General features: G+C 36.5%; 1 protein-coding gene across 1 annotated transcript; it reads left to right on the plus strand.

Annotated features, from left to right (window-relative positions):
* The first annotated feature begins 352 nt into the window (after positions 1-352).
* Positions 353-3,524, plus strand: LOC120076697 (peroxidase 51-like). The gene is made up of 3 exons (XM_039030596.2): positions 353-565; positions 2,371-2,562; positions 2,810-3,524. The coding sequence occupies exons 1-3, from the start codon at positions 353-355 to the stop codon at positions 3,383-3,385; spliced, it is 981 nt and encodes a 326-aa protein (XP_038886524.2). The 3' UTR covers positions 3,386-3,524.
* The last annotated feature ends 10,723 nt before the right edge of the window (positions 3,525-14,247 follow it).

Here is a 14,247-nt window from a genome sequence, read left to right on the forward strand (position 1 = left end):
TGCTCAAATAGAAAGGCCATTTTCTTTATATATATATATATATATATATATATATAGCATCAATGCTCCACTATCATAGCAAACTTGCATTTTTTATTTTTCATTTATGCAGAAACTTTGTACAAGGTCTTTTGATGAGACATCCCAAAATTCACAATTATGGTTTTAAAAATTTGAAATCCCTGGCTTAATGAAGTCAACTAAACTAAAAAATTAATGACCCAATCATTTAACATGGGAGGAACTAACCCACTAAGTTCCTTTAATTTTGTTCTTAATTAGCTGTCCCTCTCCTCCACCCTTATCTGTATTTAAACCTACAAAAACCGACCAAGCATCACATTACATTTTAATGGCAGCCATGGCAATGCGAGTGGCGTTCTGTTTAGCTCTGGTTTGCATGCTCATTGGGGTCGGCCACGCTCAGCTCTCGCTCAACTTCTACAATTCGACGTGCCCAAATGTCGAACAAATCGTTCGCCAGGCCGTCACCCTGAAGATTAGCCAAACATTCGTTACTATTCCAGCAACTCTTAGACTCTTCTTCCATGACTGCTTTGTTCAGGTAACTTACAACATTTGCTTTCTATATTATTCAAACAATTATGAGGTTAAATTACAACTTTAAGTCCTCATTAATTTTTAAGTTTGTGTTGGTTTGTTTGGTCATGGACTTTTAAAGTATCCGATAGATGTGATGCATAAACCTTTTAAAATTTTAAAATATAAGCATCAAAACTTTTAATAATATTTAATAAGTTTACATATATTGTTATAAAATCAAGTAAAGAATACGAAAAAATATGAAAGAACGAAAAAAAATTGACATACAAATTTACATGGTTCACTAACAATGTGTTAACTATGTCCACAGAACATAGGAAGAACAATTTTTTTAAGAGAAAATGATATATTGTAGATTACAGAATGAGTAGTGCCTCTAAGATTAAAAAAGTTATATATTGTACTTCTTTAAACACTACGTAGAAAAAGAAAATATTTAAATAATTAAATATATGCCAGATGTTGGATCGGTATCGAAACCATAGAGGGATGAATATGGTTTAATTAAACTTTTTGAAAAATATGTTCAATTTAAACTAATTAAATAATTTTTATATTAAATTAATAAAACCTATTAGTTTTTTCTTTTTTCTACCTATACTCTTTCTTTTTTTTTTTTCATAGGAATTCCGCATATTTTCATATCTAGGATTTTCATATACAACATATATCACTGTCAAGAGCGTTTTTTTTTTTTTTAATTTCAATATTTTGAGGAAAAAGATTAGATTACAAATTTGAAAAAAAAAAATTGGGTTGCACAACAATATTGATAAAAAGTATGTAATAATATATCCGATCAATATCAACCAACAAGAGCAAACAACAAAATAAATGAAAATTAATTAGGAAAGAGTTAAAGAAAAAGACAAAGTGATTTTTATAGTGATTCAGTCAAACTCGACCTACATTCACTTTTCCAAACACCTCTTGGAATTTTGTTTGAAAATCTTCTTTGACTCTTTCCACGGATGAGAGTCAAACTATTATCTTATTTTTTTTACGGGTTCAAGAGCAAACCCGATTCTTTTCACGGATTAGGATCCAACCATTATACTATTCTTGAAGCTTTAAATACACAATAAACTCCCTAAATAGAGTAGATGCCCGAATTTGAGTTTACAATATTTAATCATCACAATACAATGAAAATATCTCCCTAGAATAGGATGAAAATAATGAAATTTGAGAGTTTTGAGAGAGATGAACAATGGTGATCTTTTCGCAATTTTTGAGGATTGTAAAGTTATGAAAAAATTCAAATAATTTTGAAAAAGATGAAGAATGAAAAGAAAGCGAAGTAGAGTAAAAATCATATTTTAATTTGGACCATTAGATTGACCAAAAAGTAAAATGAAAGACGAAGATAAAAAGTGGAAAAGTAAAAAGAAAATAAAAGTAATATATATAATAATTTTTTAAAAATAGTTTGACCGTTGGGTCAAATTTCCCTTTTTTTTATAGTTTCTTTTACAATTTCTTTTAAAACATTATAAAATCGTTTTGTTTAAAGGAAAACCAAAATCCACCTCATACAATTTTAAGGTCCCATGTGTCACTCAACCTATAGTTATACGTGATACTCTCAATTGGTCAAATTTGATGATTTGGCTGTCATATCACTACCTCGAGTATTTTCTCGTTACGCTTCTTTTTGCTATATCTTATTCGTTTGAACTCTCATTCGGGTGATTCAAGAGGTTTTAAAATCGTTGTTTCAAGCTCTATTCCACATATTGTCCAAAACAAAACCAAAAAGAAAAGCTTGTAATGGGTGGTTAATTGTGCGCTGTTGTAAAGTTGTAGGGATGTGATGCTTCGGTTATGATAGCATCTGCAAGTGGTGACGCTGAAAAAGACTCGGAGGACAACTTATCGTTGGCGGGAGATGGATTTGATACCGTGGTTAAGGCAAAGCAGGCAGTGGAAGCTCAATGTCCTGGAAAAGTATCGTGTGCGGATATATTGGCCATCGCTGCAAGGGACGTTGTGGTTTTGGTTAGTTTTTTCAAACTCAACTATTTAGAAGAGATGTGATTGATAGTTTTATAATGTTAAATGTACGAGAGAGAAAATTTTAAAGAAGAATTCATATTTAATCACCTTAATAGAATTTTTGCCGTGGATAACACTTTTAGGACTAATAATTTAGGTCTTATTTAATAACCATTTAGTTTATTATTTTGTTATCTACTTTTTATCATTAATGTTTTAGATTAAGGATATGATTTGATTGATATTATAGGCGGGAGGGCCAAATTTCTCGGTGGAATTAGGACGGCGAGATGGGCTAATCTCGAAAGCATCTTTGGTTGCCGGAAACTTACCGGGACCAAATTTCAACCTGGGCCAACTAAACACAATGTTCGCCAAAAACAACCTAACCCAAACCGATATGATTGCACTATCAGGAGCCCACACGGTTGGGTTCTCACATTGCAGTCGTTTCGCGAACCGGCTCTACAACTTCTCAGCTACGTCCAAAGTGGACCCTTCCCTGGACCCGAACTACGCCAAGCAGCTCATGGACGCCTGCCCCCAAGACGTGGACCCTAGGATCGCTGTGAACATGGATCCAGTAACCCCAAAGAAAATGGACAATGTGTATTACCAAAATCTAGTGAACCACAAGGGGCTTTTCACGTCGGATCAGGTGCTTTTTACGGACCCACTATCACAGTCCACTGTGAGTGGGTTTGCTAATGACCGTAGTAGGTTCAATAAAGCGTTTGCAGAGGCTATGGTTCGGCTTGGGAGAGTGGGGGTTAAGACTGGCCTTGTGGGTGAGATTAGAACTGATTGTACCACATTTAATTCCTAATTATATGTTGCATGGGACAAATCTCCTTTCCTTTTTTTTTTGTTCATATTCTTGATATCTGAATTGCGTGTACGTACTTGATGATTATGATTCTCTACAATAAAAAAAGCTGAAATAATGTCATAGGAAAGTTTATTTACACGTTATTCCATGTCTTTTTTTTTTTTTTTTTTTTTTTTGCTGGAATGATGAAGCTTTGGTAAAAATGAGAAAACACTAGAAGAGAGAAGATTTAGGAGATGCTTCTGTATTGATATTTCCCTGATATAAGAGTAATAGCACAAAGGTGAATTACATACACTTACAAAAAGAATATTCAATGAAACATAATGTACATGGATAGTTATACAATTTGGTCAGCGAATAACAGAAAATGGAGAGGAATAATTGATAAAGGCTTCGTCCATGTCACTGTACGCATCAGGTCAACTGTACTGAGTCACTTGTTGACTACCATATTGTAATATCCCCTTCAAACTAGGCGTTAAATCTATTGACCCGAATTTGGATCTCAGAGAGAAAAATTAAGAATGTGAAAGGGCTTTGGTGAGGGTGTTAGCTGTTGGGGTTAATGCCCTAAAGTCTCGTGTCCAGTAGTTTGTAAACAGTTTGTACGAATGCTTGTATTGTTAATATATGATATTAACTTCACATCTTGTATTTTGCTCAGTTGGTTGTTATATTTGCTTTACCACAAACCAATAAACATAAAATCTCTGATTATCTGTATGTGACTCAAGCATGTATGTGGTGACATACAAGTGGATCATGTCTTGAGTGATAACCAAAATAGTCTGTAGTATATGGATATATGATAATTAATCCAAATTTCACGTTCGGACGTGGGTTAGTGGGGATTGTCGGTTAATGTAACCGATAAATTAAAATGAAAAAGGTTTTCATTTTGATAGTTAGTCGGTCATTCACCCAAAAGATTTTGAAAGCGCTCGTTGATGAAAGTAAACAATCACTTGAGAGACTATACGATGGCTCTTCTCCGCCTAAACGATCGTCCACCTCGCGCTTAACGATCGCACACTATTTCCTACACGAACGGATAGCTTCTCTAAATGATCGTATAGTGTGCCGGCTTTACTAAACGATCGTGTACCTTTTCCTAAACGATTGTTCAGTAAATACTACACGATCGTGTAGCTCCTCCTAAACGATAAGCATTTTTGCTATGCGATAGCGTTTTCTTCCCTCCCACTTGCTTATCGCCTACACGATTCGTGTTTCCTCCTTCCTCTACCAAATTCACCAAAGTCCACCCTTTGGGTTTTCACTCTGAGAAATCTGGGGCTCTTTAGTGGTGGTGTCGTCCCCGTTGCGGTCGTGAGTTCGCGGTTGTTCATGCTGCTACAATCAACGCTTCCATCGGGCGTTGGTAGATCACTTGGAGGGTTCCGCTGCGTTGAAGTTCTAAAGATTAAAGATTGTCTTCAACTGGTATTGAACTCTATCCCTTTGTTAATTTGTTGTTCGTATCATGTCGATAATTAGATTTATTTGCATAACTGTATATGTTGAATATATATTATTGTATTTCGGTCACTGTGAGATCGAAACGATCCGAACGCGCTCATGGAACTCTTAGATATGAGATCCTTCATCAGCAACTTGTTCATTAGAAGGAACATACCGAACATCAAAGTGTTTCTTGAGAACCTGATCTTGAACATAATGCACATCAATCTTAATATGTTTGGTTTAGACATGAAAAACTGGGTTTGATGCAAGAGCTCCAACTTTGATGCTATCACACCAAAGGACATGTGTATCGAGGAAACCAAAACCAATTTCTTCCAATAGCTGTCGTATCCATGTCATTTCAACAGAGGCATGAGCATGGGTGCGGTATTCTTACTAAGTGCTGGATCGGGCAAAGGCAATCTGGTTCTTGGATGACTAGGATATTCATGAGGTGCCAAGAAAAACACAATAGGCAACTACTGATTTTCGATTGTCAATGCTGGAAACCTAGTCGACATCGGAGAATGCAGTGATAGTTAATGAATCATGGGTTGGATGAGAATGTCAAGAGAATGAGTACCTTTCAAGTAACAAAGAATTCGTTTGGCAGCCTTCTAGTATACATTAGTGCGAGCTTTCAAGAATTGGTTGAGTTTGTTGACGATAAAAGCAATGTTCGACTGTGTATTTACAAGGTATTGTAGAGCTCCAAGGACACTGCGATAGGGAAAGAGGCCAGCAAGAAGACTTCTAGCATGAAGGAACAATATCTTACTAGAGACGGCTGGTGTTGGACAAGGTTTAGCAATGGACATATGAAAACGCTCTAACAGGTTAGAAATGTACTTCGCCTGGTTTAGGTGGATAACATTTGGAAGATATGAAATCTGAATCCCAAGAAAATAGTTTAGACGACCAAGATCTTTTAGGGCGAACCTTGAGTCGAGAGTTAGGATCAGTTTCGAGATGAACCCCTTATCACTAACTATGATGATGAAATCATCCACAAAGATGAGAAGAAGAATAATCGATGAGGATCTTCAAAAGTAATATAAAGAGGCATTTTCCTTGTTGACTAAGAACCCAATGGTTGTGAGAAAAGCTTTAAGTTCATCATTCCAAGCTCGGGGCATTTGTTTGAGGCCATAGATAGCTTTATTCATCTTGTAGACATAGGATGGATAGTCAAGGTCTACGAATCCCAGTGGTTGAGTCTTGTACATGACCTCCTTGTGTGTGCCATTTAGGAAGGCGTTGTTGAAATCTAGTTGACATTGAGGCTAGTTATTAGATATGACCAAAGACAATATAAGGCGACTGGTGGACGATTTTACAATCCGCCTGAAAGTGTCGAAGAATTCGAACATCCCTTGTAGGGACTTTATGATTTCATGGATAGTGATCATGGGCTCATGCTTCTTGGCCAAGACATAAAAAAGGCTTGCCAAGGTATACGCTCAGGTTTTCTCATTTTCCCATCTATGCCTTCTGAACGTTTCAAGGAGCATTTTGAGCAAGAATAGGAGGACAATCCTCCATAAGGACAAATCTCAGGTCATCCATGATTAATATTATATTGATTATGTTTTTCCATATTGTGTAATTTTCGCTGGTAAGTTTGCCGGGAGCGAGCAAATTTAGTGTCGCGGAAGTCATAATGAAAAAAATCCTAAAACATACAATTTATTTAAATTAGTATTTAAGCATTACCCATTTGAAAAACCAATCAAATTTAGCAAAATAATATAATGCACCCTATGTGACATCTATTTTGCAATAATGTTTCTGTGAGGCAGGGTAAAAGCCACCGTAGGGTGATCAAGTACCCTTTCACTGAAATGAGACCATCTCAACCAATATACAGAACAACTCTTAGTTACTGTAAATATCAGTCACCATTGTTCGGTCCAAAAACTGTTAACTTGCATAACATTTTCTTGTAAGTGTAACCCCCCATTTTAGATTTTAGAGTTCTGTCTCAATGAGCCAATCGTAGGAAAAAACCGACTAGAGCAAAAACTAAAGCAATCCTATCCATTTCTGGAGTTTAAGTAAAAAGTCATGGAAATGCCATTTGTAGGGGAACACAAACAAAGGTGCCTCGAGGCCGAGCATGAAAATTTATTACAAACTAATGAGAGAGACTGAAGGATGTGTTGACACACGTCATACTCCTACTTACTATAAATAATCTCTCAATTCACCTTGGTATTGACCTATACAAACACCACCCTTAGGGGGGACACAAGCAAAGGTGCCTCAAGGCTGAGTATAGATTTCACGACGTGAACTTTGATGGAGAAACGTGAAAATGAAAAATGAAGTGTTTTACCTAAATACCCCAGCCTACCTCATTTTCCTCCTACTAAGTGTTTTACCTAAAGTTAATTTAACTGTAAAAAATACAGCTAATTATTTTACTAAGTGATTGTTTAAATTTGCCCAAAAGTAACACTTACTTTGGATAGTTTAACAACTTTGATTAATGTTCATTAAGCACTTTAATAAACCTTAATCAATAATTGCATGCTTTTAGCAAATCTATCTAATTCATCTTTCCAAGTCAGTTTCCAGATAGGGGTGTTCCGTTTCCGTCAACTTAAATACCCCAGCCTAGACAGAACTAGCCTTAGACAAAAGGTCCCTTATAGATACATTTGTTACAAATTTAATATTTTAATTGAAATCAATTTAATCCTATTAAACTGATTAAAAGATTAAACTTATTTCTAATCTGGTTAGAAATGCGATTTTAGGTTAAATCATATTTTAAAACTATTTTTAGAAAAATGATTTTAACCTAAGATTTACATACAATTCTAAATTATTGGTTTTTTAATTTCTAATTTCATTTAATTATAACTTTTATAAAATACATTCATCCATATATTCAAACTATATATTATAGCACTTATAATATAAATGATGCATGACTATGTTATTAATACATGCAAACATATATTATAACATTTATACTATATGATGCATAAGCATGCTATAAAATTAAATAATGCAACTATATATTATAACATTTATAATATAGATGATGCATGAATAATGCATAACCTATGGTGGGGTTTTACTATATGACATACATTATGACATAATTATATAAATTAAATCATACATCATATGCATAATTTCAAACAATTATTAGACTGGGATTGGACTTCTAAACAATTAGTTAAATTAATAGGCGATTTTTAAATATAAAAAACTAGGCCAAAATAATTACAATCTGTAGCAAAAAAAACCTACGGAAAGTTGCAGCCCAACCAAATCCCAAAAATGGTGTGAAATACCAAAAAAGTCCCGCCCGATTTTTCCTCTTCAGCCAATTTTTCCCTCCAACATTTCATATTCTTCTTCAGAGCGACTTCGTTCACTCTTCTTCTTCTTCTTCTTCTTCATCTTCCATCACACTGTTTCACGTCGACTTGGTTATTTTCCATCACGCTGCTTCACGACGCTTCTTCGATCGAAGTTGATTCATCTTCCCCAACATTTTTCTATTTAGGTCCATTTAATGTTACTATTATTTTAGGTTGTTGAAGCTGCAGGAAAAGGAAAATGTACAAAGTTTAGACCAAATATATGTTCAATGTAAATTTGTTAGGTACTGTAGGAAATCAAACACGAGGATTTCCATGAGCAGCGGAAGGATCTTTCCAAATTTCAATCGTATATATACATTATAATTACCATCACAAACGAAATCATGCGGTTATGCATAAAATAGAAATTACAGCATGCTTTACTACAGATCAAGGGAAGAATCAACAAACCTTTGTAGACTCATCTTCAAGTTCCTTGATCATGAACGCTCGATCACAGCAATACAGCAACACATGAACGTTCGTCCAACACGACCGCTACACTGCACGAACACTGCGCACTCGAAATAAGTGATCACCATGGTCAGAAACACCCTGAACACCGCGAACGACCTCCAAATAACCTCGACTGTATCGAGTTGAGTATAACACCACCAAGAAGGTTACCTTGATATTCTCGGTGTGAGAATCCAGAGGGTGGGCTCTGTGAGAACTTGGTTTGAGGCAGAAAACCGAAGGAACCACAATCGTGTAAATGATTGAGCAAGTGGGAGATGGAACAACCTACCGTATAGGTCGATGCCCAATCGTTTAGGAAAATCTATGTGATCGTCTAGGAAAAGCTATGAGATCGTTTAGCTCTTTGTTTTGCTGAGTGTCTATCGTGTAAGAACACTCCACGATTGTTTAGCTAACTTCAAGCTGTCGCTTAGTAAATCTGATTTATTTGACAACTTCTCCGTGAGAATTTTTCGAGAATGGAAATTTCATAATCACAATTTTGAAAATATTATTTCTTTTCTTACTAAAATTAGGAAAACATTTTTCCTTTTTATCTCATAGTTACCATGAAACCACCAATAACCTCTCATTCAATTGGTTATTAGAGAAAAAGAGATAATTATCTAATAATTAATATTATTATAAATATAAATGATAACTAACTTACCATAATATATTTATAACCTATAATTTTAATATTTCATCTCATAAAACATATAAACCATAGATCTTTTTCTATTCTATGACACTTAATGTAAATCTCATTTACATTAATCCTCCACTTGATGTATCTCATACACCATACCGATCATATCATATATAATCGAATTACCTCTTGTAAATTTGAACATTTCAAATCAAAACCAAGAATTGATCCTCAACTTAAATCCATTAAGCTACCAAGAGAACCTTATGAACCTGTAACTTGAAGCTCCAACGGTACGTGAATAACTGACTAAACTCTTTTGTCACGGGATCCACCATCCGTTAACTTTCAGGTACTCCACTAAAGACCGACAGCTGAACTCTCCTTACACAGATATACTATGTGTCCATCTTAACCAATCAACAGTGCGACAATCCTTCACAGATCGTTTGTAAGTACAGTTTGGCCAATAACCGTTATGCCCCTATAGTTACATCTAACTCCTTAAATACCACTGAATCCTCTAATTAACATAAGTCATAGTCCTACTATGACTAAGTCCTCTCTTCTAAAGAGAAGTTGTGGCCATTATGTTCAAGCCCTAGAATCAGCCCTTAAAGGAGCAATCTATCTACTTATCCCTACTTCGGGGAAGGAGTGAATTCCATCTTGTGTATTGAGTTCCCAGCTCCCAAATCAGACAAGTCTCCAAAAAGGTAGACATGTTAAGTTGGCAATCTGCCACTCTCACCTACTAATCAAAGGACCGCCCTCAAAGGCAGGAGTACCCAAAACACTCAGGATTGAGGTCGTGTTACCTATGGTCATTTAAGTGAGATGTAAGTCTCCAGTATCAACGACGTTATATATAGAGTCTAGTCATTTCGTGGTCCAGTCTTATACAAACTCTTTGTATAGGACACCCCCGCTCGCATGTCTTCATATGAATGGTCAGGATCTACCATCTGTAATAGTTTACAACACTTGCAAACCTCTACAAAGTGGATTGTATCCATAGTGTTACCAGGATCGGGTATTCCACCTTAATCCTTATACTATAGACCTATTTAGGTTATCACTTAAGGCATGATCTACTTGTATTCCCATATACATGCTTAAGTTTACATAAGATAACCATGGAGCTTTGTTTATTGGATATGAGTAAATGCCAGAATGAAATAACAGTTATTTTATTCATAAAACAATGTGTATAATTACAAACAACGAGACTCTGGGAGAATTAGGACACCAATCCCAATAATCTCCCACTTGTACTAATGCCTCGGGAGACTATGTACAATACAATATAAAACATGTACAATATACAATAAACTAGGGCATACCCCAGTATCATCTTCTACTTACCCTAGACAAGATGTCGCATGTCCCGCAAACCCAGACTCTCCAGGTGACCCTCGAACACTTTAGTAGTGAGAGCCTTTGTAAAGGGATCAACAACATTGTGCTCCGACGCGATCTTCGTGACTATCACATCACCGCGATGCACAATCTCCTTGATCAAGTGGTATTTCCACTCTATATGCTTACCCCGACAATGACTCCAAGGCTTCTTAGAATTTGCCACACCCCCGCTGTTATCACAATAAAGAGTGATAGGAAAATCCATATTTGGAACAACTTCCAAATCTAAAAGGAATTTCCTCAGCCAAATAACTTCCTTAGCTGCTTCACAAGCGGCTACGTACTCGGCTTCCATAGTGGAGTCCACGATGCATCCTTGCTCGTTTGTCACACTACAACCCCTTCATTCAGAATGAAAACTGACCCCGCTGTCGATATGCAAGAATCTCTATCGGTCTGAAAGATAGAGTCCGTGTATTCTATAAGGATTAGATTCTTATCTCTATACACGAGCATGTAGTCTCTCGTTATCCGAAGATACTTAAGGATTATCTTGACTGCTGTCCAGTGATCAAATCCTGGATTGGATTGATACCGACTGACAATCCTTACTACATGGAAAATGTCGAGTCTGGTACACAACATTGCATACATTAAGCTTCCTACAGCTGAAGCATAAGGAATCTGTCTCATCTTCTCAACCTCTTGAGGTGTCTTAGGACATTGATCCTTAGACAAAACAATTTCATACATGAAGGGTAATAAACCCCTCATGGAATCCTGCATTTTGTATCAAATCAACATTTGATCGATGTATGATGCCTGAAACAGGGCTAACCGTTTGTTTTTATGATCCCGAATGATTTGGATTCCTAGAACATACTACGCCTCACCCAAATCTTTCAGCTGGAACTGGGCAGCTAGCCATTTCTTAATGTCAGTCATGAAGGATCTCTTACCAAAGAGTTTCATGAGCACGCTCAGATCGCTCCGATCTCACCATGACCAAAATACACAATATACATTCAAATTACAGTTATGCAAACAAATCTTAATTAATGGCATGATATGAACAAGATATAACAAGGGAGAGAGTGCCCTACCAGTTGAAGAAAATCTTCAATCTTCGGAACTCAAAGCAGCGAAAAATATCTACGCGATTTACCAACACCCAGCAGAAGCGTCGACTGCAGTAGAACAAACAACCGGACGAACACGAACGCCACGGGGATGACACCACCAGAAAAGAGCCCTAGTTATTCTCGGAGTGAGAACCTAAAGCGTGGTCTTTGGTGAATTTGGTAGAGGAAGGAGGAAGCATGGATCGTGTAGGCGATAAGCAAGTGGGAGGAAAAAAGGTACTATCGTATACCACGATGCTTATCGTTTAGGAGACATACACGATCCTGTAGGTTTTATTGAACGATCATTTAGGAAATGGTATATGATCATTCAGCAAACTCGACACACACTACGATCATTTAAAGAAGCTATGGGATTGTATAGGAACTAGTGTGCGATCGTTTAGGCGCGAGGTGAACGATCGTCTAGACGAAGAGCGACTATCGCATAGGCTCTCGATTTACTTAAGCGATCGTTTTCTTTTCACCAGCGCGCTTCTTCTTTTTCTTTTGGACGGGCGATTGAACTCACCATTCAAAATGAAACAATTTCATTTTTATTTCATCGGTTACAATAACCGATGCTGCCCCACTAACCCACATCCAAATGTGATTTTTTTGCTTAATTATCATATAATAAATCAATCAATTAATTAATTAATTAATATAATCATATTATATTTTTAACCTATAGTTTGATATTACATATCTACTATAGTATTTTCTCCTTTACTTGATATAAATCATATTTATATCTAATTTCCTCCAAAATAATATATCTCATACATTTAGCCAATTATATCATATATAATTAACTAGTCAAATTATATCATATATAATCGAAATTCCTCTAGTCAATTTGAACATTTCAAATTAACCCAAACACTAGTTCTCGACTTTATCTAAGCTACCCAGAGGACCTAATGAACCTGTGGCTCGAAGCTCCAACGGTCTGTGAATAGCTGACTAAACTCTTTAGCCACGAGATCTACCATCCGTTAATTGTCAAGCATTCCATTAAAGACCAACAGCTGAACTCTTCTTACAACAGATATATTTCTGCATCCATCGGATATAACCAATCATGAGTACGATGACCCTTCATAGATGCTCGTAAGTACAGTTGGGTCAAATTACCGTTTTGCCCTTGTAGTTACATCTCACTCCTTAAGTACCACTGATTCCACTAATAAACAATACAACATAGTCCAACTATGTGTGAACATCTCTAGGGCCAAGAGAAAGTGTGTGGCGTCACATTGTTCAAGCCCTGAAATCAGTCCTTAAGGGAGCTATCTATCTACTTACCCCTGCTTCGAGTAAGAAGTGAATTTCATCTTGTGTAGCTGGGTTCCTAGCTCCCAAATCAGACAAATCCCCAAAATGGTAAGTTTGAATCGACGACCCTTGTGTAGCCATTAAGCAAGTCTAAACTACATGATCAGACAAATCCCCAAAATGGTAGGTAACATCTTGTGTAGCCATTAAGCAAGTCTAAACTCTTGAGCTGGTTGACTAGATGTTCGGACCTCAACAACCCTTTCTATCTGTCAGTCTGTTCAACAACTCTTGTTGAACCATCATAGTCTCAATCTCACTAGAAATATCACTCAAAATGAGCTTACTTCGTGGCTTATGATCCTAGATGTGGTCTTCTTCCAAGAAGATAGCATTTGTAGGAACAAACACTTTGTTCTCACTTAGATCATAGAAGTATCCACCTCTCGTTTCCTTGGGGTAGCCTACAAAGAGACAAACCTTCGAACGTGGTTCCAATTTCTTTGGATTAGTCACTAGCACATGTGCCGGACAGCCCCAAATTCTGAAGTGGCGTAAACTATCTTTACAGTCTCTCCACAACTCAAAAGGTGTTTCAGGAACACTTTTCGAGGGAATGTTGTTCAGGATATAGCAAACAATCTCCACTGCAAAACCCCAAAATGAGTCTGGAAGATGAGCATAACTCATCATAGACTGAACCATGTCCAACAAGGTCCTGTTTCTCCTTTCTGATATACCATGTTGCTGAGGTGTACCAGGCGCCAAGAGTTGGGATGCAATCTCGTGTTCTATCATATAGTTCTGGAATTGGAGGTCTAGCATAACTCATCAGATCGTAGTGTTTTTATCTTCTTATCTAACAAGTTTTCAACTTCAACCTTATACTCCTTGAACTTGTCAAGGACTTCAGACTTATGTTGCATTAGGTAGAGATATCTGTATCTTGAATAATCATCTATGAAAGAGATAAAATATTCATACCCACCTCGAGCCCTAACGTTCATTGGATCACAACAGTCAGAATGTGCAATGTTGACACATTTCCTTCACCCACTTACTATGAACTACTTCCTCCGTTTACCTTGTTATTGACTCATACAAATACTTTCCGTATTGAGGTCACTCCCACGGTGACACGAAGCA

This window comes from Benincasa hispida, chromosome 4, assembly GCF_027475165.1.
Source record: "Benincasa hispida cultivar pf3 chromosome 4, pf3_genome.v1.1, whole genome shotgun sequence".
Lineage (NCBI taxonomy): Eukaryota > Viridiplantae > Streptophyta > Magnoliopsida > Cucurbitales > Cucurbitaceae > Benincasa > Benincasa hispida.

What these genes read in the sequence shown, in the direction of transcription:
- LOC120076697 (XM_039030596.2), top strand. Translation starts at nt 353, where the DNA reads ATGGCAGCCATGGCAATGCGAGTGGCGTTCTGTTTAGCTCTGGTTTGC. An exon ending in TCCATGACTGCTTTGTTCAG is followed by an intron (nt 566 to 2,370) that starts GTAACTTACAAC and finishes GTAAAGTTGTAG; the next exon opens with GGATGTGATGCTTCGGTTAT. An exon ending in CAAGGGACGTTGTGGTTTTG is followed by an intron (nt 2,563 to 2,809) that starts GTTAGTTTTTTC and finishes TTGATATTATAG; the next exon opens with GCGGGAGGGCCAAATTTCTC.